Source organism: Argentina silus (assembly GCF_951799395.1).
Source record: "Argentina silus genome assembly, contig: scaffold_244, whole genome shotgun sequence".
Lineage (NCBI taxonomy): Eukaryota > Metazoa > Chordata > Actinopteri > Argentiniformes > Argentinidae > Argentina > Argentina silus.
This window is the reverse complement of record NW_028153119.1, coordinates 7,501-35,050: the sequence shown is the minus strand read 5'-3', so window position 1 is coordinate 35,050 and position 27,550 is coordinate 7,501. Positions and strand designations below refer to the sequence as shown.

The following is a 27,550-nucleotide window of genomic DNA, read 5'->3' as shown; positions in this document are numbered from 1 at the left end:
GCCCTGAGGATTGCATAACCCAGGAGATCTGGGGCAATTCCTGAACTTTTGTCCTCCTAAAGTTTTTTTAGTAGTGGATGTTTTATTCAATTTAACCTTTAATGTAACACTTTCATGGCAATTTGAGAAGCTTTAAACTAATTTGATATTGATGAGACTGAGGCAGCACTGTGCATTATGTTATTGCCTTGAAGAATTAGACACACATGAACACAAAAGCTATATGATTGAACATATTTTATTGGGTTACAAAACAAGTTGATGATTCTGTTACATACAGTACATCCATACAGCTTTGATATCCACATGGGATGCATTACTCACGAGAGGTCAAAGGTGAGTGGATTAGAAGTACTTGGTTGGGTCAGACTTGTCACACATCTGGACGTGGACATGTGAGGTGATGCCTGGGTAGACAGTCTGCATGGGGAGCAGAGTCCCAATCCTCTGGCCCTTCTTCACCTCTCCTGAGTAGCTGTCTGGCTTCACATAGAAGAGCTTGAAGCACAGACCTGGAGAGGGGGGACCAAACACAGCATAATGAACCAATATGTTCATTAATCAGTCAACCAAAAACTATATTCCAAACCAAAGACCAAGTTGCCAATTGGCAAAGTATGCTAAGATAGTCAAAACATGAGTGTAGACCATACCTGGGTAAAAATAACCTGTGGCAAATACTTGAAAGTATCTGAACTCTGAACTCTTAGCTTAGAGTACACCCTTTTGAGACCATTCCAATTCCATTGGTTCCATTGTTTGAGGTAAAATTAAACTAAGTACCGACCAATCATTGGAAAGTGTTTAACGTATCTGACCCAGATCTGGTGCAGACTGTTGGTTCAGGATTTATTCCCCATTTATTCTTTCTTTCAATAAAACTAACCCTGACCCTAACCCTAACCCTAACCCTAACCCTAACCCTGACCCTAACCCTAACCCTGTGTCTAACCCTAACCCTGACCCTGACCCTAACCCTAACCCTGACCCTAACCCTAACCCTGACCCTAACCCTAACCCTGACCCTAACCCTAACCCTGTGTCTAACCCTAACCCTGACCCTGTGTCTAACCCTAACCCTAACCCTGTGTCTAACCCTAACCCTAACCCTAACCCTGACCCTAACCCTAACCCTAACCCTAACCCTAACCCTGACCCTAACCCTAACCCTAACCCTGACCCTGACCCTAACCCTAACCCTAACCCTAACCCTAACCCTAACCCTGTGTAACGTCTCGTCCTGCTTCTTAGTTTATGTTTGTCTTAGTTTCACATTATTCATTTATTATTTCCTGTTTATTTTTGTGTCCCTCACCTTGTCTCTCGTTTCAGACACTTCCTGCCCTTGTGTGTTTCCTGCCTGTGTGATCGTCTACCCCGCCCTGATTGGCTTCACCTGTTCCTCATCATCATTCCCTGTGTATTTAGTCTGTGTCTTTCCCCTGTCTCGTGGCCAGTTCATCTTTGGACCTTGTGTCAAGCCTGCCAGCGATTCTCCTAGTGTTTTTTTTTTCTTTCTTTTTTTTTATCTGTGCTTGTTTTTCTGATGTTTCCTGTTTCCATCTCCCTGACGGATTGTTTACCTGTGTACCGAACCCTGCCTTGCCTACCCCTTTTCTACCCCTTTAAGTTCTCTGCCTGCGTACTATATTTATTACACCCTGTGTATATATATATATATATATATATATATATATATATATATATATATATATATATACCCCAGGTTATTCAAACACACTATAACCAGACAGAAACTGACCTTCTCCGCTGAGATTAATCCCGTTATTGATGGCTGCCTTCGCCGGGTCGGTGTAAACAATAACTTTGCCGTTCAGCTTCACATCAAATGGAGCGTAGACTGTGGCACCGTCATTACACACAATGTCCAGGCCCTTGTGAGTACGGGAGCCTCTGAGCATGAAGATAATAAAGAGTTAATACTGGACAGAGAGTCTGACTACAGTAGTATCATACACGTGAACACACACACACACACACACACACACACACACACACACACACAAACACACACACACACACACACATCCATCAGATGTTATAGTTTGCTTTACCTGCCGGCCCCGTAGTGTCCTTGACCCCATGTGTCTGTGGTCCGTCTCCCGTTGCTGGGGTTTCCACTGCACAGTGGGCCAAACTTCACCATTTCACACTCTGACCACACAGCTACAGGTGCCGGGGAGAGCATTATATTAGTAATACAGTTACGGACTTCTAAACATAAAACAAAAAGAAACACCTCTAATACTAATAGTATTTTACACAAAACCAACCATGTGCACTTGTTGGTATTGTATATTATTCCCATTTAGCTTTAAAAAAAAAAAAAAAAAAATTATACTATATACTATGTTTTGGAAACCACTACTTTATAAAAAATAATAATATGTAAAAGTGTGTAGTAGATATTTTAGCAAAACATCCATGTCGTTATCATGATATGGGATGGTAGATTCTTACCTATGAAGATCAGAGTGAACAGAAGCATGGCTGTCTTCATGATGAAGTCTGCAGGGACGCTCTCAGACGGGGAGAAAAGGAGGAATTTATGAAGTTCTCAGAGGTACTTCTATTTAAGAAGTACCTCTGACTGCACAATGGCTGTCCTTTATCTGCTCTTCCTCTTGAACACTTTCACACCTTGCATCACACTCTTGCCACAGACACGAAACACCTCGGTTTGGCAACGTTCGGTATTACCGTAGTTACCGTATTACCGTAGTTACCGTATTACCGTAGTGAATAACATATTCTGGCTGCTGGTTCTGGTTCTATGAGGCCAGTCCCGATGGAGGACTTTGCTCTTTGGTCTGTGGCAGTAATACACCAGCCATTATCATTCAAGATAAACTCTTTCCTGGATGTGATACGAGATACGTCAATTGATTTGTTCCAGTAAACGGTTTAAATACAGTTTGACATTTGTCCAACAAAATGCTGATGAGCAACCAGAAGATTTGCTGGTGGTTGTCTCTACTCAGTGAACTAAATTAGATCACAATACTCGAAGGAAGGAAGAAGGAAGAAAGAGGAAAGTAAACACATTGCCAGTAAGCCGTGGAAATAAATAAAGTAAACAAAAAAAATGTAAAAAAATAAATGCACACCATAGTTTGGTGAGGTGAAACTTGAAAGAAAGAATTAGAGTCACACACTATTCCACTCCGATGCGTATTCTTTATTTAACCAATGTTTTGGCAGCATGCTGCCTCAATAAATAAAGTTCACCTTCAACTGCAATTAGCCTAGACTTGGATTCTGGATCCTGGAGTATTGATCATGATTGGAGAATGGAGAGAGAACATCAGTGTGCAACCTGTTGTTCCATATGATACTAAATCAAGAATGTATTCAAATACTGAATATAATTAATCTTCAACTTTATTTTATAAATAAGTACACATCAGCACTTTAAAAAAGTGGTGCCCATTATACAATAGTAAAAAACAAAACATGAAATCATTGTACTTGTAGGTCGCTGTGCGATTCAAATATATAAGAAATGTAACAATGCATTTCTAACATATAATGACATTTTGGGTGTGTTACAAGAGGTTCTAAAGTAATTCAATCAAGGGATAAACAACTGAATATTTATAGTCAAGTATAAACCACACAGACAGCCTCACTAGCTGCATTTACATCCCTTTCCTCCTCCTCTCTCTCCACTTCCTCATTAGCATCAGTCTCTTTCACCGCCTTGAAATGAACGGATGGAATAAAAACAAGAGAAAAATAGTTTAGCACAGTTTCGACAAACCCGTGTGATAATGAGAAATGCCACACTCCACACAGTGATTGATTGATTGATTGATTGATTGATTGATTGATTGATTGATTGATAATTGGCAAATAAAGCCATCAAATACAGCAGGATGGGAGGGGGATCCATTGCATCACCTGTGGAGGGCTGAACTGGATAAACATGGCAGAATGATCACACTGTTTGCACATTGTCATCATGTGAATTATCAACTAAATCTACATAAGGCTGCCTCTCCGGTACACTTAAAGCTGGTTTCACCTCCATGGTAAACGTTTACAAGAGCTTTCATTGACCTGGGTCATATGAGAATGTAATTGAAGCTACAATACTTCCTCTATTGACCATCAGATCATAGTGTAGCAATTCTCAGTTTCTCCACTAGATGTCAGGCTATGTCCTGATGCATTTACACACATTAAAAACAATGTATAGTAAGCCCTAACCCTAACCCTAACCCTAACCCTCAATATTTAAAAAGACAGCCAATCAAATCAGCTAAGAAGTGTCTAAAGTGATGAGCAAAATATGTGCATCACAGTGAAGACAAAGCTGAAGACGTCTGAACTTGGTTCATCTTTTGTCGCCACCACCTAGTCAGCACCTATTTATTCATTGTGTCTTGTGTGTATGGGGGGTGGAGGCGGGACTAGGCTTGGGCAATATATCTTTTGGCAATACTGTCTATAACATGGTGGAGAGGGTTGTGTGTTCAACCTATGAAATGTGCTGCAAATCTGAAGGCAAAACTAATACGTGTGTTCATAAGTGTGTGCATGCAATTACACGTACTGTATGTGTACAGCTGTGAGAGCGAATTAGAGATGAAGGTCGTGCGACAAGAAGTGAAGTCACTTTTTTGTTTCATATATCAACTTTTACAACATCGACATTTTCAAAAAGACAGCCAATCAGAAGCAGCTAAGAAGGGAGAAAGGTGCTGAGCAAAATGCATTTATTTGAGAGAAGTTTAAAGTTGTTTGCCCGATGCTCTTCGCAAGGTTTACAGGTCGCAACATCTCATCTTTTGTGTTTTTTCACACCACCTAGTTCCTGTAAATTGAAGCCGCAGTCTATCATTAGCGTCATGTGGGTTTCTGTTCAGAATGCTGCAGTCGGTGACTCAGTGACCAGCATCCCTTACAGCCCTAGTTTTGCTGAAAACAATGTTCATGACTAAATAGATTACATTTAAAGGAGCAGGGTGTACAGTAAGTCGGTTGGAAATCTGTTTAAAGTTCCAAACAACAGCAACAACATCCATGTGTCAAAATGTTTGACTGGTACTGTATATATATATATATATATATATATATATATATATATATATATATATATATATATATATATATATATATATATATATATATATATATATATATATATATATATATATATATATATATATATATATATATATATGTATATATATATAAAGTACCAGTCAAAAATTTGGACACACCTTCTCATTCATTTATTTGTATTATTTTCTACATTGTAGATTAATATTGAAGACATCAACACTATGAAGGAACACATATGGAATTATGTAGTAAACAAAAAAGTGTTAAACAAACCAGAATATGTTTTATATTTTAGATTCTTCAAAGTAGCCACCTTTTGCTTTCATGACAGCTTTGCACACTCTTGGCAAGGTGTGTCCAAACTTTTGACTGGTACTGTAGGTATGTGTCATTATTCTGGACACTAACATTGCAAGCCCCAGATGGTTTCAGATGTAATTTTTTGATTTATCATACTGTTAGTAGAGCTACCCTTCCTAGCTTCCTTTTTGCTGATATTCAGCATTTTGAGGGGAAATTAAAATGGTGAAGACAGGTTTATAGCCTAGTTACCATGTAGGCCAAGAAAAATGTTTACATTACAAAGGTGCCAACCAAATCACAAACGAGCACCTCAGAAGCCCACAAGCTAACATACTGTATTACACGCATTCGATTTCTCAAAGGAAAACAGCACACTGTAAAACAACTTTTGCGTTATACAGTGTGTACAAATCCACAGACCTAAATAACATCAATATTGAAGACAAACTAACATGGTTTCAGAACAAAATATGCAGCATACCTAGTCAAATGTATGGTAATCCCAACTGAGACGATTTGTGGCTATTATTCCTGTTTAGAACCACCTAACCGTCTCAAAGAGCTGTCATGAGTGTCACTCACACATACCCCTATAGGACTGCTGGGTCATGATACCCCTTATCAAGGCTTACAATTGGCCTTATGAAGGCGTTGGAACCACTGCTTGCAGACGTGTGATTACACAGTCATAGGCTCTGCCTACTGGGTAGGGTAACAATATAATTCCCCTCCAATAGGCACTATGTGTAGTTTTCTTATGCCGTGAGATGAATTTTGGGCTTTACACATGACAGGGCCAGTCCAGAAACCTTCAACCATACCGTGCTGGCTTAGAAGTGTTGCTTTCACATGATGCTTTCCAGCACTGTTTCAGCAAGTATGGTGGATATGTAACCAGGCCAGCCCTGTACAACTCAGCACGGCACAACTGGGTTTGGCTCTGTAGTATAACAGTCATGGAAAATGGCTCTAAATTGAGTGGTTTGGTACAACAATGCATTATAGGTAGGGCCACGAAACCTGACCAGGAGTTTGTTTTGTCAGGAAAACACACGTAGAAACTCCATCCATTATACCAGTTGTTCATTGTGATGTTGACATGGGTGGAATGCCCCACGTTTTTTTCTTAGGCCTCCTTCCTGTGAACAGTGTATGCTTTGGCTCCAGTGTAGACGTGGACATTTCCTCGTGTCTCTTATTCTGAACAACTCTATTGTCAGAAGATAAGCAAGGAACACATTAGGTTTCCACTCAGTATATAATGTACTGTGTTACGTTAAAGACATGGAGCATTCTCTGTAATGACGGAAGAGTAGGATCATTTGAATTAGGTGTTTTTGTATAGTTATCTAAATAAGTATTGTCTAAGGTTAAAGACACAGAGCACTGCCTCCACATTGACAGAAGAGTAGAAGGGTTTGAATAAGATGTTTATTTTTCAGCACAGAATAATACAATAATAATACCCCTCAAAAAGGTTTCAAGTGTAAACCAACTTCATATACATGGAAACCATTTGCAGGATTTGGAACATATGCTTTAATGCCACATATTGTTGCAAGCACACATTATTATGTAACTATGCTGGTATCAATACCAATGTCAGTCTAGTTTTATGTCACAAAACTTATACAAACCACAGTAGCCTATCAAGTAGAGTCTGTTGGTGAACCAAAACATTGAATAAAGGAGCTGTGAAAAAAAGAAAAAAAAATACAAATGTCACACACCATTTGCCAGCTTATAAACAGTATGCATTCCTGTAGCCAGGACTTGAGGACATGCCTATATTAGGAACATATTTGTACATGGGTGTTAACAGTTTAATGGTGTATGGAAGCTCTCCCGTGGTTATGCTGTTGGCACACTCTTAATAACAAACTGTCATAAAATGCTACAGGGAGAAACACCAGATACATAACAGGTACATTCAAAAAACTATTCAAGGCCCCTTCAAAAAAATAAACTGACATTCTCTTGCCTAAGTAATACATGGCATTTAGCTGACGCTTTTATCCAAAGCGACATTGCAGTGAGTGCATACATTTCAGTATATATGGTCCCAGCAGGAATCAAACCCACAACCTAAGCGTTGTTAGCGCCATGAGCCACAGAGGACCAGTATTGCAATATAGAGAGTAGGTTGTATATCTGCTGTATTATGTGTGGTACTGATTCAATGTTCTTTCATACATTGTTGTACTGTATGTAACTGTATAGCATTCAATAATAACACATCTACATCCTGCAACTGTATCCTTCCCATTCTGTTGGATTTGTATAAGTCCACTCTAGTTTAGGGAAAGATGCTGTGATATTGATTACTACACAGTACTGTAACTGCCCCACCTCCTGTCAATGACAGCGTGTGTATGGATAATGCTAAGGAAAACCAATGTCCATACATCCCCATTGCTGACACAGCTGTACATACAGGAAGCATAGGATGTATACATAGGATGACTCTCACTTAAACAAGAGGACAGAGGGGGACGTGGCACGTCACAGGAGTAAGCTTGAGGCTGATCCCAGTTAAACCACACCTAGTGTAGTAGGATGTATATCAGCTAGGCAGTGTTGGCTATACCATCATGCTGTAATGACATTCAGTTGTCTCAAATGTTGTCCCGAACCGTAAAAATAAATGTTTGGTCTAACGATAGATGCTCGGGTTTGGGGAGTGGGAGACCCGAGTTCGATCCTCATTGGTTACAGTCCCCCTCATGCTGCCTGCTCCTCTAAAGACTCCTGCTGCTGACTAGACCTGGACAGCAGCGTCACCTTTGACCTTGTCGCCCCTGACGACGACGAATAGCTCACTTTGTTCCCAGAGGACGACGAGGAGTCCCTGTCATCGCCTCGGCAAAACAGTACCCTCCTCGCCTTGTTCCTGAACTCGTCAGAGACGTAGTAGAAGATGAAAGGGTCGATGCAGCTGTTGAAGGTACTAAGCGCTAAGCTAACCATGTAGGACAGGTAGAGGTCGTCATCTCCTTCATAGCTCATATAGGTCTCTGAGTAATGCATGAGGAGGAGGATGTTACTGGGCAGCAGACATGCTATGAACACCACCAGGACCAGGACTGTGACACGCACCGCATGAGTGTAACGCCGGCCTCCGGCCACCAGGGTGTGCAGCACGGCGCCGTAGCAGTAGACGATGGCAATCAAAGGCAGCAGGAAGCACAGAGCAAAGAGGGTGGAGAAGTAAGGCAGGAAGTAGTTCTTCAGCTCCTCCTCTGGCAGCGCGTCGTGGCAGGTGGTGATGAGGGGATCGTCCAGCATGTAGGACTGCTGTGATATCAACAACGGCAACATGGCGGCCAATGCCACGACCCACACGCCCAGGCTCATGTACAGAGACGTCTGGCGACTGCGGAACGTCTTGGCTCCGAACGGGTGAACCAACGCCACGTAGCGGTCCAAGGCCACCAGCGCCAGGCACAGCACCGAGCTGTACATGTTCCCGTAGAAGAGGGCGGTGACCACGCGGCAGAAGGGCTCGCCGAAGGCCCAGTCGTTGCCCTGGAAGTGGTAGACGATGCGGAAGGGGAGGACCATCAGGAGCATGAGGTCGGAGATGGTCAGATTGATGAGGAGGACGGTGGAGGGCAGCTTCTTGGTGTGGAACAGAAGGACCCACAGTGCCATCAGGTTGGCAGGGAGGCCGATGGTAAACGCCAACAGGTAGAGGATAGGGACGTAGAGGACGATGGTGGGAGCCTTGATCTCCTCCTTCTGCTTGCCCCTCAGAGTGGTGAAGGTACAGTTGGACACCAGCCGGAAGGACCGCAGCCCTGGGTGAGGAGGGACAGGTTTAATTCATCTGGGATTAGATGAGAAAATACAGTGCACAGCATACAGTGCTTTATATCAGCAGTATCATGTATTTCATTTCATAGAAAAGAGTTGATCAACAGTCAATAGCTCATTTTGATATGGAACCCTTGGACAGGTTATATATGAAAAGATACACAGCAAATACCACAACAAATACATTTCATTCCATTAAGCAGTTCATATGATACAGTATACAGGTGTTGATCAATTGCAGAACTTGGGTCTAAAGAAAAGCAGAATAAAGTACTCGACATTGAGAACAAAGTGAGTTCTTATTCGACAAAGGCAACCGGAATCAGGGGAAAGATCAAGTAAAACCACTGAGCTGACCACAGCGCTCTACATTCATTTCTGTCAAAATGGACACTTCTGCAGTACAGCCCCATTTCCCTTCACATTTCAATAATGATCTGTACTAATGGAGTTAAGGATATGGAAACGGAAACAAAGGAAGCACAGAATTGAATTAAATAGTACATGATAATTGTGGATTTTTGTCTATTGGAGACTTGTGTGGAAGAATGGGAAGACAAAACGCATCTGTAAACACCCAGGTGAAGTTGTGTCGACCGAAACGATGGTATATTTCTCACATAAATGTGAAGTAGCAAGAATGCCACTGTGCTGGATTTTTTTTTTCCTTTTCTAAGTTTATTCATTCACTCTGAGCACCTGGAGGAAACCAAGGTGTCTAGAAATACGCTACATAACTGCAATAAACTATTATTTGTAGTATTATTATTATTATTATTAGTCTTATAGTATAGATAATAGTTACATTATATGTAAGACCTCTGAAACAATGACAATTTAGAGTAGTAGTATAACACACTAGGTTAAAAATGTTTCACAGATTGTATATATATATACATGTTACTGTTAATACATATATACTGCTAGACTGCATTACCCATACAGCTCATATGCGGCTACACTGTTCATACTGTAACTATTTATTCTGCTATAATGCTACTTGCTACTCATATACTGCTATACTGCACTGCTTATATTATACTGCACTACTACTGATCATATATTGCACTACCTGTAAATACTGTTCATTGCACTTTCTGCTATTTTGCACTTCTGGTTAGACGCTAACTGCATTTCGTTGTCTCTGTACTTGTACTCTGCACAATGACAATAAAGTTGAATCTAATCTAAAAATCTAATATAGCCAGATTGAGGTCTGGGGTCTGTGCCTTGCATGTGCATGCAGAGATTCGGCGTTGCAGACACATGTTTTTTCAATTTCCCATGCTATGCAGTCCAGTTATTCCAGTTATGTTGATGCTTTAAGGTTTCTTGACAGGAAATAGCTTGCACACCGCAGTCATTTACGTAAACTACCCAATAGAGAATGACTTCTTCTACAGAGACAACATGCATTTGTTTAGCTTGCATATATTTAAAATCACAGGAAACCAAAATACACACACACGCACTCACACACACACACACACACACACACACACACACACACACACACACACACACACCAACACACACACACCAACACACACACACACACACATAAACCTGGCTGCAATTTTGTCTAGAAAAAAAAGTAAAGAACATGCCCCAACTTACTTACGCCCATCCCTGAGCATTCCTCCTTGGGAGAGCAGCCACGGAGGACAGCAGACAGAGACACCAGAAGGAGGAGCGTCCTGGCTGGAGCAGGGAGACCCATGGTGCTGGAGAAGGTCCTCACTGTACTCTCCTCCTCAAAGAGCTGGGAGTTATGGTGAAGAGCTGCTGCCACAAACAGAGGGTGCTGCCTCTCCTCTCTTGCTCTCTCTCTCTCTGTCAGTCATGCACTCACTCTGTTTGTCGCTCCCCCTTCCTCTCTCTCTCTCTCTCTCTCTCTCTCACTCTCTCTCTCGCTTTTTTTTTTATCTCTCTCACTCACACACACACACACACACACACACACACACACACACACACACACTCTCTCTCAGCCTCTCCCTTCCTCTAAGTCTCTCTCTATGTTTCTCTTTCTTTCTCTCTCTCTCTCTCTCTCTCTCTCTCTCTTTCTCTCTCTGTCTCTCTCTCTGTCTCTCTCTCTCTCTGTCTCTCTCTCTCTCTGTCTCTCTCTCTGATTCTGATTCTGATTCTGATATGGTCGTCCAAAGTTATGCTGGTAGTCCTACTAGACCTCTTCCAAGACCTCTTGATGTGATTGATATACATCCAGTCTGATATCTCCCTTGATAGCACATTACTGAAGTTATAACCACAACAGTATTCCTGCCAACAGCAGCAACAGTTTTTGATTAATCCCTTGACTTTTCCTAAATGACGTCAACAGAGTGTGTGTGTGTGTGTGTGTGTGTGTGTGTGTGTGTGTGTGTGTGTGTGTGTGTGTGTGTGTGTGTGTGTGTCTGGAATCGGAGGGGCCTTGTGCTGCATGCCTTTAAAGTTAACCTCAAAGGTCAAATACCGAAACTTGGCCTGGGGTGAGTTAAACACTGAAACCTCTTTCTTCTCATGAATCACAGCATGAGAGGAACAATGTCACACACACACACACACACACACACACACACACACACACACACACACACACATAGTAAATACCCTGAAAAGCAACAAAAACGTATAACAGTTTTGTCCAGTACAACAGTCAGTAAGCTCAATGGCCTTGACTGGACAGATACAGAAGAGGCAGCTAGGGGCTGCAAGAAATGATCTCAGTAGGCACAATCAAATCCATCAGGCAAACAAGAAATTTCTTCAGTGTCCACAGAATGCTTCGAATGGCTTGACGACTGTACAGTACGCTACTGACATCATACAGGAAATGATATGATCTATTGTTGACAGAAAAGGAATATCACGGATGCTGAGGAAGTGTGTGTGTTATTTATAAAATAAATAAATAACACTTTTGGGGGGCCGGCCTACTGATAATAGGGTCCCACACAGGGCCCTACCCAACAGTCACTCTCTCTGTACAACAGAACAGTATGTTCTCTCTTGAAACATGAGCAAACTACTTTCTGTCAGTGAGGCACTATCTAGAGAGCCTCTCTGACAATGACAGTTAGATTTGAGGAAGAGGTGTCTGAGACCGAGGACAATGTAGACCAAGTTCCTCACAGCCTGAAAGTGACGTGTTCATGTCACATAATGGAACACTTGAATGGTCTCAAAATGAAAGTCAGGGAAGAGTGTCTGCTGAAAACAATGTTCCCAGGTCCCACAAGACATGCGTCACCATTTGAATTGTTTATCCCAGGAGCAAACAGGATGACAAAAGTGGTCTAACCCTAACCCTAACCCAGTCTAAATGTTGACCCGGAACATAAAGTGTGTACAGCCTTATCTAACATAACAGAAGGGTTAAGCAAGGACAGAGCAGTGGTGTAATTGTCTATGACCTATAAGGTCCCATAACACTCTCTTTTAACAATGAGAGAGGCCATGTGAAGGACAGAGAGGCCAGGTGGACATATTTGTATAGGATGATTAATACATTTATGTTTTCCCTTGAAGCCATATTTTCCCATCAATGTAAAACTGCGTGGCCTTTGTCTTAACAAAAACACGTTACACCGTATGACCTTATTTTGTGTCTCGTTATGTGCTGCTTTTTAACAAGGTTGTCGCTATTCCCTATTTCGACCACATGAGGTCAGTCTTTCATAGTTTAAAAGCCCACAGCCAGTGTTCTGAACTGAGGATACACTGTATGGGGATACCATCTGGAAATTGGATATGGATATAATATGGCATGAATATGGCATGAACTAGTCTTTGGTAAACAAGACATAATGCAAAGCAGATCCATTGCAAAATGATGTCTACATTGACTTTTCATTTGAATACTTAGTCAAGGGTTCTGAGGCATTCACAATTCAATTTCTTTTTATTTAAAAAGCAAGCTTGTTCTCACTCTTATTCTGTTATATGAGAGTAGACAGCCTCGACCTGGCCCCCTTCATTTACCCGTCATCCAAAGTGGCATCCCGCCTCAGAGATACTGTACTTATACCATAGATATTATACATATGGATGCCTATGAGAGATGTGATTATATTATTATGATATCTATTTAGTTTTATTATAACTAATACTGTAATTTGCCAACATATGCCTTGGAGTAGAGGTATTCACATTGGCTCTGCTTACTAATTTAGTGGGTTAGAGTTTAGTGTTATCAGTTCCCTGCACTTACAGTTGGAGATAATATAAACTGGAATCGGAATCTACTCTGTAGTCTTTATTGATGGGCTCTTCTCATACAAAGTCACATGCTGTACCCAGGTATTATGCCCTGTAAACTACAGTACCCAGCCATCCCGCTAATCGAACTACAGTAAGTCACCCACGTTCTGCTGTCTGGTTTTCACTGCTAGGTTCCAATCAGGTCTTCTGTCCTCCCAGCAGGCTGATTGGCTACTTGTTCCGCCTCGGCAGATTGCCTGGACTGGGTGACAGCTCCATAGGTCCAGCCCCCGATTTACACATATGAATTAGTCTGTCCATTGCTGCAGCTGTGCCCTGGGCCTCAATGTAGCGACCCACGGGTCTAAGGGAGTGCCAATTTACTCTATATTCCTCCACCACACTCAACCCTCTTTCCCGCCACATTCCCCCGCCCCCTCTTATCTCCTAAACCAAAATCCCCTCTCCCTTCTTCTGTCCTCAGTCTCACTCTCATTCTCACTTCTCCTGAACCACACTCCTCCTCCCCCTTCTCATCTCCTCTACCACTTCCCCCTGTCTCCATGACACCCCACTCCCTCCTCTCTCCTTGACTCCCTGTCTTCTCTCTCCATGACCCCCCACTATCTTCTCTCTCCATGACTCCCCACTCTTTTCTCCACATCATTCCCACTGTCCCAGGCCTACATTAGAGATTTGGAAACAAATAAGTAATTCATTGGCTATCATGTAATTACCTAATTTCATATACCTATTATGTATTATAACAAATACCTGATAATCTGTGTCTGTCCCCTAAACTAATTCCCGTAATAGCCTGTGTGTGTGTGTGTGTGTGTGTGTGTGTGTGTGTGTGTGTGTGTGTGTGTGTGTGTGTGTGTGTGTGTACAGTACCAGTCAAAAGTTTGGACACACCTTCTCATTCAATGTTTTTTCTTTATTTTTATTATGTTCTACATTGTAGATTAATATTGAAGACATCAAAACTATGAAGGAACACATATGGAATTATGTAGTAAACAAAAAAGTGTTAAACAAACCAGAATAGGTTTTATATTTTAGATTCTTCAAAGTAGCCACCTTTTGCACTGATGACAGCTTTGCACACTCTTGGCAAGGTGTGTCCAAACTTTTGACTGGTACTGTATGTGTGAGTGTGATTCTCTGTCTCTCTCGCTCTCCCTCAGGGCTCATTCGTTATCTGTGTTTCTGAATAACAGTATCATTTTATGTGGAGGAGATGAGGCCTGACCGAGCGGGGGGAGACACGGTGCGGGGGGAGACACGGTACAGGTGGGCGGCGTCTCTTCAGACCTCGCGAACACGCATTCTGACCTGACGGTCCACGCGCCACTGTCGCCACCCCTCTCTCCCATGTGCGCGAGCTTTGTACTGTATCCTCGCCTCGCGCCTGCGCTGTTCAAGCAGAAGGAAAAGACGGGAGAGGATTCATAATATCGCTCTGTTTTAACCAAAAGGCCACTGGACGTTCACTAAATATTAAAGCAAGCCAAGACGTGATTTATTTCAATACTGCTTGGGTTCGACGAAATGGAGAAGGTAGGTAGCGCGTTATGCTGTTGGAGGAGCGAATCAACGCCAAAAAATGCGTAAAAAACGAGTGGCTGGTAGCAAGGGTAGCTCGCTATCACTGGCACGCTATTATGAACACAAAGCAGCGATGACAGCTGTTGACTTGTAGCTAAAAAATGCACATCTGTAACATTTGTGTCCTTTAGAAAGACACCGCGACACGGACAGCTTACATGGGAAATATGGTTGTAATGGCTCCTGTACTGTAATAATGATATGGTCTACGCTAAAACACATATTCTAGGATTGTCTACCTAATAAAACCTTATTAAAATTCACCTTATTTTTGACATTTACTTAACGCTATCCAAATAATGTGCTCTTATTTTGTAGGCCTATTCTGCAATAATAATAATACAACATGGATGTGCATTGATAGCATTTCATATGAATGCGCATTGAAGCAAATCATAACATCATTATATTTATAGTCTAGATTGACACGACAGCTTGCCACTGCCTCTTTACTTGATTTCAGTATCATTTCACCTTGTGTATAGCTCTAATGTACGGGTTTTTGTTCGTTCCAAGGCAATGTAGGCGACACTGTATTGGAATAAGAATACAATGTGAAGAGGAGGACAGCATGTTTTTATGACGGGACGCCGCACGGAAGGTATGAAATAACTCCACAGTACTCCGAGAGCCCGGTCTCTGTTCTTTTTTTGGGAAATCCATTGTCGTGGTTCAATTCGCTGAGTAACAGATTGGATGTAAAGGGGGAATTACAATAAGACATTCCGAAGATGCCCAAGAGGTGGACCGCAGCAACGCCATGCAGCTATCTCCCCGCCGTCTTGTTGGTGCTCTTCTTGCCCAGGTGTGTCCTGTCGATCCGTGCCGACAAAACTATCAGCAAGGACGACCATGTTAGCGCCATGGTGAATGCCACCGTTCTTGACTCAAAGGGTAATCCCAAACAAATTCTAAGCAAGGACGATGGCTGTTACGGGCAGAATTCACCGAAGGTGGACGCGAAAGGAATCGTGATTGCACCTGCACCTTATCATGGAGGTAGGTGTCAGACCAACCATGATGCATGGTTATCAGAAGTATGCATAATGCATGCCCTATTTAAGCTATTCAAGTATAATTACGCATGCGTTAAGTGCATCTCTTTTGCAGATATCTGTTATGCCCAATTAATGTCCTTGTTTACTTCTTTGTCCGTTAATGTATTTTTGAGCGACATTGAGGAATTGCTTTGTACTTAAACTGTCAATAATCCTACGGACTCACACATTTTGCAACTACAGTAATAGCAAATGAAATCCATTATTTCCCATACTTTATTTTTTTTCTTCCAGCCCAGACATTGCTTCTGTGTAATAATCAATAAGCGCCATTCCAAGTGTGTGTGTGTGTGTGTGTGTGTGTGTGTGAGAGAGAGAGAGAGAGAGAGAGAGAGAGAGAGAGAGAGAGAGAGAGAGAGAGAGAGAGAGAGAGAGAGAGAGAGAGAGAGAGAGAGAGAGAGAGAGAGTGAGTGAGTGAGTGTGTTAGCTGGCAGGTGTCACTGCCTTTGTGTTGTATTAAAGCTCTGGATCACCCTCATCACCCTATTATTGATTTCATCCAAGATGACGCTTGTTTGAAATAGCGGGCATATTATGCATAGGCCTAGTAAGGTCCTTTATTCTATTGAAACTATCAATTATTCTATTATGCCTTTTTTTCCCAGTTATGCTGCTGTTGACACAGAGGACACGGTCATTTAAATGACAAATGTAATGCCTCTTCAAATGACACACAGTAACCATCAAGCCACTGGGACGTTAATGATGCATTGTGGAGAGTCTGCTAATGTACCAAATTGCCTTCGTCGGCACATATGTGATTGTATGTTCTTGTATGTATGTTCCTCTTACTTCACCATACAATATTGTGATACATATTGTGATACAATATTGTGACATATGTGATTGTGATACAATCCTTAACATCAGCATGTGCGTTTCCTCATTTCCCCCCCAAATTCTTCTCAGACGTCAAGCCACAGGCTTTAAATAGCTGGCTGCACTCTGCCCTCTGCAAGCAGCTATGTTCCTGTAAGCCCGTCACTTACCAGAATGTCAAAGGAAATCTCAGACTTGATACATCCTGGACTATATTTTAATTTGTTTTACTTCCGCATTGAAAACAAATAAACAGTGGCAGCTTTGCAAATCAGCATTAACCGAGTTGCATTGAGCGGCCACTCTTATTGGACTTTGGGCCTCTAACTCCCATTTCCCATCTTAAGCCCCTTGTTTGAGTGCCTCGAGGCTAATCTGGCTCTCGTAAACAAACTGGACATGGTGGATACAGTTTGCGAGAGACAGAGGCTGTCCTGTGTCTCTCTGTCCTCTCAGCTCTGGTAAACACTAAACAGCAGCGTCCCCTAAACACCCTTCCCCAGGGCTTATGTAACTGTGCTGAGACAGCCCTGACCGACTCGTGAGGGGTTGGGTTGAAGGAGCATCAGAAGAGTTCTCAAAAGGGGGCAGGGAGTGATTTAGCATGCTTAGTATTTACAACTGTAACATCACATTCCACCCGCCTCTTAAAGATGCATGCACTGCAGGGTCGGTCGGTCTGTCTGTCTGTCTGTCTGTCTGTCTGTCTGTCTGTCTGTCTGTCTGTGTGTGTGTGTGTGTGTGTGTGTGTGTGTGTGTGTGTGTGTGTGTGTGTGTGTGTGTGTGTGTGTGTGTGTGTGTGTGTGTGTGTGTGTGTTCATATCGGTGCTCATTTCCATGCAGCAGAGTTGTTATGAACATGGTGTATCACTGCTCTAACAGGGTCCACATCCCCATTCTATAACCACCACTTCAACAAATAAGTCACACACCCATTAACGAGGTCAACTCGCCACGATTATACATTACATGGTGGGTTACCTAAAAAAACACTTTCTGTGTGAGAATTTAGCTGAATCATCCCTTGCCCTTGTCCCATTACCAGGCATCTGTAATGCACCGATAGGCCAACAGGGATGTATTATCTCAATAATGCAAGCAATGGGGGCCATATCGTCTTTCCAGTGTCTGAGGCGTGAGTCCTGGTCCGTCTGATGCTCTGGTAGTTATACGTGTTCAGGTTACAGGGTGCATGAAAAATCTCACAGGAGTATGAAACTGATAATCTTTAGAGTGAAAACGGGGTCGAAAATGTTCACCCTGTCTTCTGCTGCTGCCAAAGGAAGAGAGAGAGGCAGCAAAGCGAAAACATCAGTTTCGATTTCTACTACTGTTCTTTGTTCTTGATAGGCATGTACTGTTCTGTCGCTGTGAACATGTTCCTTTGTCTCGGTCGTTCAACAAGAACAAAAGGATATCTTTTTTTTTTTTTACTGCCCTTGTATGATATCGTAGAACATGATAGGTATGTAGTTGCTATGGAAACTGAAGTGGCCAGTGGAGTAACTCTAGCACACAACGGTTTCAATGCCTATTGTGGACGTTACCATTAAACTTCAGTATGGGCCTGTATGTTGTTCCAAAGCCTTATTCTAGTTGTAGCTTGTATCAGTTGGACAGTAGCGTGTATCAGTTCATTTGGAGACCTGGACTGGTTGAATCCTGAGCAGACATAATCTACCTTTGTGTTTCCCCATTTAGACTACTATAGCCGTTGTTTTTTTGTGTCGTTGCTGCTGTTGACCGCCGATGGCCTAGTTTCCGTTGTCTCCTGCTGGTAGGGGCAGGGTGGGGTGAGGTGGGGGGAGGGGGGAGGGGAGGTATTGACCAGTAGTGGGACTACCCTGCCTGTGAGAGTCTGACTGTTGACCCCAAACACATTCAGGCAAAGTGGAACATCGACAGCTTGTTGATATAACCTACTAACTATCGTACACTCCCTACACTGTATGATGCAAAAGTAGGACAGTCCTGGACTACATCATACTTTCAATGGAGACTTTCCATTGATGATTCCAACTACAATACTGTTCATTGTCTACACTCTATAAGGCGGTTTCAGGACACAGATTTGGCCAAGTCCTTGACTAAATTGTACATTCAATTGAGACTTTTCATTAAAGATTGTAAGATATCCATCCATGAATTTCATCACTAAGACTAAGGAGTTAGTTAGTATAACGTTGGCTGTAGTTGCATGGAAGCCCCCAATGAAAACAGTTTGGTCCACTGAAGCCTTCCTGGAAGAGGAAAGGGTAGACTTACTATTACTGTCATTATAAGGCTCTTCAGTTTAAGTGGGGATATAAAGGACAGAAATAGAGCTCGTTACCCAGCTGCCCCCTCTCAGGGTGGGCTCTACAGTATTCCATTACTCCGCTGAAGGTCAATCAAGGTCATGCTGTCTTTACTGCGTAGGAAGGATGCACTTCTCTGTGGATGGTTCTTCTTTAACGTTAACCAGCCTGGGAGAAACCAACCTCTCTTAACCTGGCTGGAATGCTGCATCGGTTTCAAGGACAGTGCCTTTGCACCATCCAGCCATGGCTGTCACAGAATGTACCGTGTGTCCTCTTGATGTTGTACCTGTTCGACTGAGGGACAGTGAGTATAATTGAAAATAAAGTGGAAAATGGAAACACATTTTGGAAGCCACTTTATTAGTTATGGTAATGTTTAGAATACATATAGGGCTGTTGTTGTTGTGTAATTACCTGGTCATTTGTAAGCACCTGGGAATTCCTGTTCCATAAATACAGTGCTACCCACAATTCACGATGGCCTCTTTGGCCTCTGTGACCGCTCTCTGTCCTCCAGCCATTTGAGCTGGTTTCGTGGGGTCACTGTGTATGGGAATAGACATGTGATGGACCAGGGACTAGCCATTGGCCCAGAACCACTCTAGCCTACATTGGCATTGGTTATAATGCTGACATTGCACCTTTCTCAAGGACTACCCTGTGTTGTTTGGATTTCATAACAATGGTGAATATATATATATATATCACTGCGACGGTTGCCAGGTGCCTGTTCTATAGAAGCCTTGGAATAGAAACAGAAATGAAGTCTTGGCTTTGTCAAATTGGCTCACCACGTGGCGGTCTTGGCAGGGATAAGGAAGGTATTTGGAGCACCTCTACAACTACTCTCTCTCTCTCTCTCTCTCTCTCTCTTTCTACATTTACATTTACATATATGGCATTTAGCAGACACCTTTATCCAAAGTGACTTACAACAAATACATTTGTTTAAGTAAGTGAATCATCTATCCATCAGTCATCATACGAAAAAGTAATCAATGCTCGGACCAGGTGCCATTGGCATTCACAATGCTAGAAGAAGGAAAAAGTATTATTATTATTATTATTATTATTATTATTATTTATTTATTTATTTATTTATTTTTAAAACAGGGGACAAACTTGTACAGGGGGGTATTGGGGATGAAGAGGTCTTTAGGAGGAACCGTTAAGATGTACGTAGCCTGAAGAGATGGGTCTTCAATCTATGGCGGAAGATTGGTAGTGACTCTGCAGTCTCTACAGACCTTCTTAGTCTCTGCACTTTAAGTCTCTTGAAATTACCATCCCCCGCTCTGGTATTTGGGTTATTTTGTGTTGTGTCAGACAGAGCTCAATACAATTGAAGATGGGTTGTTGATCCAGTGCCATACTTATTATTGTTTTTTAGTGTTATTGTTATAAGTAAAGTTTCTTACCCTCCAATATCCCCATATGACCTTTCTATTAGCATATGTGTTTAATGTCATTTGTTAGTATGAGTATGAGTAGCACTTCATAAGAGCAATTTACATTTCTGAGAGCTATTTAAAACACGGTACAGGCGGTGTCCTCCTCCAGACTCAGGGAGAAGGTCTCTTGAAACATAAACCAGTTGATTTAGCACCTCCTGTTTTGAGTGTTAGCCATCGTGAGCAAGCTCTTCCCACTCAGGCTATTCTGCCTCTCCGTCTCCGGGCTCCTCATCTCTGGCTGTCCAACCGTAGGAACGCGGCAGTGTGCCTCCCAGGGCAGAGGACATATGGTGGGGAGATGAAGCGATCAGAGCCCAAGCTGCTCTGTGCCTTCGGCAAGCTGTAAAGATGAGCAGTCCAATGGTTTAATTCTCTTCCAGTTCCTCTTCCAGTTCCTCTTCCAGTTCCTCCCCCTCCTCATGTTCTCCTTTCCTCCGCATCGTTCACTTCTCCCAGTTTCACCTTGCCCACGAGCTCCTCACCCTGAAACCCACCAACCCTATCAGAAAACCCAGCGCAGCACCACCACCACCACCGAGTCGGTAGTGAGACCGCAAGCAGAACAACCAGCCAGTCATATGGAGACTCATCGTAATTCAACACTTGGCCAATGAGAACACGTCAGCGGAGGCCCTGTGGTGTTGTTGTGTGGTTGGGCAGTGAACACAGTGATTTGTGGCGGTTGAGTGGGCTCACGTGGCGGTAAATGACCCTGGCACGGTTTCGGCGTGCGGCACGGAGGGGATGAGGGCTAATTAGCCTCGCCCCAGGCCATGGACTACCAACACTCCCTCTCTCCTCCCTCACCGCCGGGAGAGGAGGAGGACAACTGCCTGCTCGCCCAGTCATTCATCCTGTACACAGAGGCATGACATTTGATGCCATGAACCACATCCCTGTAAAATGCCAAGTGTTCTACCTCAGTGACAGTGTAATAATTGGAACATTATTAATACGACACTCGGCACGGTGGCATTTGAAATACACTTGGGCATTGATACCTTCACGCTCGTATCACGGCAGAGGAAAATATCTAACATGCAATGTTAACATTATAATGCCACACAGTACAAGTGGATAAGTGCAGACGTGTTATTCACACACAATGGGAAAAACCTCATTAAAAACAGGCAGAAAGTGTCGTAACAGCCTGGGTTCGTCAGACATTTCCTCTCACACTGCAGTGTATTATTTCTGTAGTGAGCTGCTGTTATCAGCAGGGCTGTGAGCTGTGGCTAAGTGACAGAGTGAGGGGGGCACCAGAGAGAGAGCAGTCTCCTCAGCCCCCGCCGATGGTCATGACGGATCGGGCGTTGTGATTGGTGGGAGCGCGAGGGGGCGAAACAGGGATCCCTCCGCAACATTAAGGACACAATGCGGCGTTAAATCGCCTCGGCCCCGCAATCAGATGGACGGGAACGCAAAGACGTGGCAGCCTCTGCTTTGTCATGACAACGCCATCATAACGCCATCTTTATGGGATTTCACTGTGGGGTGGTGAATTGATGTGGTGTTGGGGTATTGAACTGGGTGGCATTGTGTTGCATGGTTTGAGTTGGTTGTCTTGGGAGGGAAGGGTGTTTTTGGGGAAGGTGCAACAATCCACATTGATAGTCCGTGAATATTACTTGTGTCATGGATAGATTGTCCTACGGCAGAGGGGCATAAACAAGGTCCTCATGTTCTCAGCAGTGTGTATTGTCAGCACCAGGCTTGTCTGTGATCCTGTGGGGTCAGGTAAAACAGAAAAGTCATCGTTCATGGTAGGTAAGAAAGATAAGGATGATGACCTCCCCTTGATCTTTTCCTGAGGAATGGCCCTCCGGGCTTTCTTTTACCTGTGTGAGCCTCAGCAGGTTGACTCAGAGTGGGTTTTATGTAATGCGCACATTTTCCACCTATGCACACACACACACACACACACACACACACACACACACACACACACACACCCCGCCACCAACAACACCACAACCACCAGGCTTGCCAGCTGATTAAACTGAAGCTTGAGAGCCAGAGAGAAGGGTCCTCAGGGAGAGAGGAGCTTGAGGAATCCCATGGATAGTCTGGTGTTTCACTGTCATCCACTATAGAGTAGTGATGCTTAATGCTTTTGTTACCTGACAATGGTGGTGATGTTTAAAACGCTTGCTTGGATGAGTAATATTACTCTATAATGAATATATAGAGTAGTCACCACCGAAGTGGATTACTTTATTTGTTCGGCAAGTTCAACGTTTTGGAGAAGTACAGTACATCTCATTTTACACTGCAGCAATTCACACCTCCACTTTTCAGCCGTTCAGCTGCCTTGAGGTTAGTTGTGTACACACACACAGACACTCTTGCGAGGCACACAGATGTCCTTCCTCAAATGCCTCTCTGCAGTCTTGCCAAGTACTCAGAAGCGAGACGTTGTCAATAAGCAACAGTTGCTTTCGTGGCTTCACCCGTCCCCGTCCCCCCGCCCCCGTCCCCCCGCCCCCCAATGTTTTGCAAACGGAGGGCGCCTACATGCCCCTTGCGAAGGCTCAGCTGATGCACGGCAGTTAGTGTGCAAATCACTGTGTCAATTCTCACGCTTATATACCAGTGGGCGGTTTCCTGTCAAGATGTGTCGCAGTTTCACACTTCCTGTCGTCTTTGAGGTTTCCCTAGCTGTTGTAGCCCCCGCGCCCACACTCTTCTCCCCACTCTCTGTCAGCGGGTAAACACAGCAGCCAACAACACAACACATCTTAGGCTATTTCCTCATCAAGTATCTTGCCGAAGCAGGACATTAAGAAACAATGAAGGGCAAGCTCTTCATTTGGAGTGTTCCATTAAATGACACATTCATCGTGCAGCATTCTTCACATCCGCACCAGGCTCGTGGGTGGCTACTGTTGCAGCGTCTTTGGAGAAAAACATTTTTCTTTTCTCTGAGCTGTATTATACAGTGACTCTCAGATATGAGAACATCTCCCTGTCAGAAAAATTATTCTTCTCCTTACTGTTGCTGTATACTGTATATTAACTATTTTGTTTAAAGACTAATGTACGTTAAACACTTTTCAGGGCCCTACCACAGAACTGGTGGCAACCAATAGTTATTATTACCCATGTTGGTGAAACCTACATTATAAAATAGATAAACACGCTCCAAGAAAATAGGCTACTTCATCCTCATGCACTGCGGGGGTTTTCAGTCTTCATTTTCCCACCCGCCAACATTGCATGCCCCAAATCTAGAATGTCAATGACGATTAAAACTGAGACTCCCAGTGACCGTCAGTGACTGACACCCATCAAAGGAGTATTGACAGCAGCCAAGGCTTCTGGGTAGAGATGGGCATTTGAATTATTTTGACTCTTCTGTACTCTGCATGATTTTCTTTCCGAGTACTCATATTAAAAAGGCAGGAGCAGCAAAGATGTGTGACCTGTGTGTTGTGATCAGTGTGTTGTGATCTGTGTGTTGTGATCTGTGTGTTGTGATCAGTGTGTTGTGATCTGTGTGGTATGATCTGTGTTGTGCAGAAAGGTGAGAAAAAGGTTTCTTAAACATGTTTTAAATAAAAGATCTCTGGTTGAAGACCGAGTTTCACCATCTGTTCAAGTACTCAAGTACTCAAGTACTCAAGTACTCATGCCCATCCCTACTTCTGGGATACAGCTTACCTTGGGGCATTCTGGGTATTCAAAGAGTGCCATTATGCTCTGTGTGTTGTAATCATACTGTGCCGGAGGGTTGCTTTTTCAGCCCAATATGGCATAAAAGGGTGTGTGTGTGTGTGTGTGTGTGTGTGTGTGTGTGTGTGTGTGTGTGTGTGTGTGTGTGTGTGTGTGTGTGTGTGTGTGTGTGTGTGTGTTTGTGTGTGTGTGTGTGTTTGTGTGTGCGTGTGTGTGACAGGCAGAGAGAGAAAGATTAACTTGTACTTTTCTGGGTCATATTGCAAGCCTAGGCTTTGATTTGATCCGATCCTCTCATATGAGATTGAATATTGTGGTATATTTCTCTCTCTCTCTCTCTCTGAACATCACTTAATCATTTTCAGTCACTGGCTTAGCTCTGAAATATTACATACAGTGGCAGGGACAATGTATGTATGTTTGAAAGATGGTGCGTGCGTGCATGTGTCTGAGTGTACGTGCGTGCGTGTGTGCATGCGTGCGTGTGTCTGTGTGTGTGTGTGTGTGTGTGTGTGTTTTTATCCCAACTGCCATTTCCAGCTCTAACTTTAAAACCGACTCATACTGTCACCACCAAAAAAAATCATCAAAAGTGGCCAAAACTGAAACTAAATAAATCACAAAGTGCAAATGATTCCCAGCCCTGAGAAGACTGTTCAGTGATGCGCTCCCTTAATGGCAGGAACAGGGATAGTGCCGACACCTGCACACCCTACACGCTCGTGGCTGAATTTAATCCTCCCAAATTCTCCTGGAAGCTGGCTTATTAAGATTCCGTTCCTGTTTGTGTGCATTTCCTCCTCGCTGTCCTAGGATGGTCTTAGACCGTCGAGCACGAGGGGAGGAGACATTGGACAGATTACACGGCCTCTTTTTTTTAAACGATGACTCTCACTTTTTTTTTTTCCCTTTTTTTTTTTTTCCCTTCTTCGAATACAATCATGATATTGAGTTTTATCTGGGCCAAATTCCAGGAAAGGCATTTTGGGAGCGTTCACCTGCCTTTGAGGTATTAGGGGAGTGAAGTGAGAGAGGAGAGGTTAGGGGAGGGAGCGGGGTGAAATCCCACAAGGTGCTGTTGGTCAAGGTCACTGGCCACCTCCCTGCATAGCCAGACAGCATACAGTAAGTCACTAAGCCAATGTAATACTCACTCTTACTCACACACACACACACACACACACACACACACACACACACACATTGCAATCTCAGCTGCTTTTAGTGGTAAGTCAAGCTGTGGTAAAGAGCCCTCCAAATCACATTGTTCTCACGCCTGGAGAATTTTAGATGAGTAATTTCATTGCATGTTTCATCTCGAGCCCTCCCCCGCATGGCTGTAGACTGTAGGCTGTAGATGGTTGCTTGTTGTTCTGTCTGTTGTCTTTTTTGACCGGGTAAGACTATCTTGCAGAGAGTTGTTACCTATGCTAGCTTACCATATGAAGAAAATAGAAGTCGATGGAGGCATAAGGTATTTGATTGATGTGTGGTGAGGTCACTCATTTCAAACGGGATTCCACCTCTTTGTAGCTACTTTCTGCAAACGATTTCACCATCACCGAACGAGGCAAGCCTGGTCTCAGCGAGGTTAATGATATACAGACGCCAGCCACACTTGCAAACACGTATGCAATTACAGGATAAACACGCATGTTCCCCACGCAGTACACACACAAACATGCAGTCGCTTTTAACACAATGTTCTCTCAACACTGATTTGAGTGATACAGGAACCAGAATGAATGCTGAAACAAGCAGAAACACAGTCCATCCGTCCGTCCGTCCGTCCGTCCCTCCCTCCCTCCCTCCCTCCCTTCTAAACAGGATCAATTCCTGTGACCTTCTATTGTCTGTTAGGCCTGCCTGCCTCTATGTGGTGAGAACCCTGCATAGTTTAACTCCGGCTCTGTTTGAAACTAGGCTAGCGTGCCGTTCCATCTGCATTTGGATTGACGTGCTAATTGCTGAGCTTGACCTTCCAGGCAGGGACTCGCCAGTGACACGGTGTTGTTGTCGACCATGTTTGTGCAGGGACTCGCCAGCGACACGGTGTTGTTGTCGACCATGTTTGTGCAGGGACTCGCCAGTGACACGGTGTTGTTGTCGACCATGTTTGTGCAGGGACTCCTCGTGAAATTAGCTGCGTTGCTAACTCTGGTTTAGCATGTGGGTTTGCTAGTACAAAGCATGGTGGTGTTTGACAACGGAGCGTTTGTGACAGAGTTGCAATAATGACCATAGAGAGTGGGAGAGAAAGAGTCCTCTAGAGAGATTTCCATGCGAATACTGTTTTGTTTAACGTCAGGCTGTTTTCCTCACATTTTCTCTTACCCATAATTAGACTCATTTTTCAAGTTGTTTGTTTTGGTGGCCCATTGGAACTGCTGCACACTAGGAATTCCTGGTTGTAGATTAGTTATAATGTTATAGGGGAGCTCAACTGTGTCCCGCTCATACAGAAATGTGAGGTCCAGAGTCCATTGACAGTGTATGGTTTCCTCTCCAAACCTGTGGCTGCTGTACATAAGCAGTAATGTGCAGTCTTAGCAGTCTTTCTTTGGTAAATGTTGAGTGTAAGTGAGCAGTATGTGCGTGCGTGCTTGTACCCCAAACTGTCTGTATTCCATGTGCTTGCTTTTACTCTAACCACTGCTGCTGACATGTAGACCGGGTAACGTTGACCCAACCTTGCGTGACGGTACCTAACCCCATCCCCCCCCCCTCCCCCCTCCTGTCTCTCCCCATCTCCCTAGTGGTGGACCGCCAGGGCTGCGACCCCCACACCCGCTTTGTGGTGCCCCCCCGCACCGTCCACTGGGTGGCGCTACTGCAGCGGGGCAACTGCACCTTCAAGGAGAAGATCCTCAAGGCGGCGGCCTTCAACGCCTCCGCCGTCCTCATCTACAACAACAACTCCAAGGAGACCACGGTCAAGATGGGGCACGAAGGTGAGGGGGGGGGGTTCATACAGCTGGTTTACACTGGCTGGTCCAGATGGCTCTAAAGAACATCCTGTAGCATGTAGCATGTTTTTTTAGTACTGTATGTGGCTTTTTCATTTGGGTTGTTTGCTTCGCTGATAGGCTAATTAAGCTGGTAGCGGTGGCCCAGCGCTAGCGTTCAGCCAGAGGCTGTGGTGTTTATGGGAGCTAACGAGGCTGGCTAGCCTACTGTGATGGTGGGTGTATTGTTCGCCTGGGGTTGTTGTCTGTTTTTTTTGGGGGGGGGGGCA

General features: G+C 43.7%; 3 protein-coding genes and 1 long non-coding RNA gene across 4 annotated transcripts; 1 reads left to right on the top strand and 3 right to left on the bottom strand.

Moving 5' to 3' along the window:
• Positions 1 to 246: 246 nt before the first annotated feature.
• LOC310824441 (leukocyte cell-derived chemotaxin-2-like) lies at positions 247 to 2,660 on the bottom strand. The gene is made up of 4 exons (XM_083697692.1): positions 2,482 to 2,660; positions 2,076 to 2,187; positions 1,763 to 1,914; positions 247 to 512 (listed from the first exon to the last, which is right to left on the bottom strand). Exons 1-4 carry the CDS (start codon positions 2,519 to 2,521, stop codon positions 346 to 348), a joined length of 471 nt encoding a protein of 156 aa, XP_083553818.1. The 5' UTR covers positions 2,522 to 2,660; the 3' UTR covers positions 247 to 345.
• A 724-nt stretch (positions 2,661 to 3,384) lies between these two features.
• LOC310824442 lies at positions 3,385 to 5,945 on the bottom strand. The gene is made up of 2 exons (XR_014555030.1): positions 5,873 to 5,945; positions 3,385 to 3,720 (listed from the first exon to the last, which is right to left on the bottom strand). It is a non-coding gene; the product is annotated as an uncharacterized lncRNA (long non-coding RNA).
• Positions 5,946 to 6,803: 858 nt separating this feature from the next.
• LOC310824440 (proteinase-activated receptor 4-like) lies at positions 6,804 to 10,945 on the bottom strand. The gene is made up of 2 exons (XM_083697691.1): positions 10,822 to 10,945; positions 6,804 to 9,188 (listed from the first exon to the last, which is right to left on the bottom strand). The coding sequence occupies exons 1-2, from the start codon at positions 10,922 to 10,924 to the stop codon at positions 8,113 to 8,115; spliced, it is 1,179 nt and encodes a 392-aa protein (XP_083553817.1). The 5' UTR covers positions 10,925 to 10,945; the 3' UTR covers positions 6,804 to 8,112.
• A 3,845-nt stretch (positions 10,946 to 14,790) lies between these two features.
• LOC310824443 (E3 ubiquitin-protein ligase RNF130-like) lies at positions 14,791 to 27,322 on the top strand (the record flags this gene model as incomplete). Its single annotated transcript, XM_083697693.1, has 3 exons — positions 14,791 to 14,964; positions 15,529 to 16,011; positions 27,072 to 27,322. Exons 2-3 carry the CDS (start codon positions 15,744 to 15,746, stop codon positions 27,320 to 27,322), a joined length of 519 nt encoding a protein of 172 aa, XP_083553819.1. The 5' UTR covers positions 14,791 to 14,964; positions 15,529 to 15,743.
• Positions 27,323 to 27,550: the final 228 nt, after the last annotated feature.

Excerpts from the sequence above, each read along its gene's own strand:
- LOC310824441 (XM_083697692.1), bottom strand. The coding sequence starts at position 2,521 with ATGAAGACAGCCATGCTTCTGTTCACTCTGATCTTCATAG. Across the intron at positions 1,915-2,075 it reads GGACACTACGGGGCCGGCAG|AGGCTCCCGTACTCACAAGG; the intron begins GTAAAGCAAACT and ends CTTCATGCTCAG. Across the intron at positions 513-1,762 it reads GATTAATCTCAGCGGAGAAG|GTCTGTGCTTCAAGCTCTTC; the intron begins GTCAGTTTCTGT and ends CCCCCTCTCCAG.
- LOC310824440 (XM_083697691.1), bottom strand. The coding sequence starts at position 10,924 with ATGGGTCTCCCTGCTCCAGCCAGGACGCTCCTCCTTCTGGTGTCTCTG. Across the intron at positions 9,189-10,821 it reads ATGCTCAGGGATGGGCGTAA|GGCTGCGGTCCTTCCGGCTG; the intron begins GTAAGTTGGGGC and ends CTCCTCACCCAG.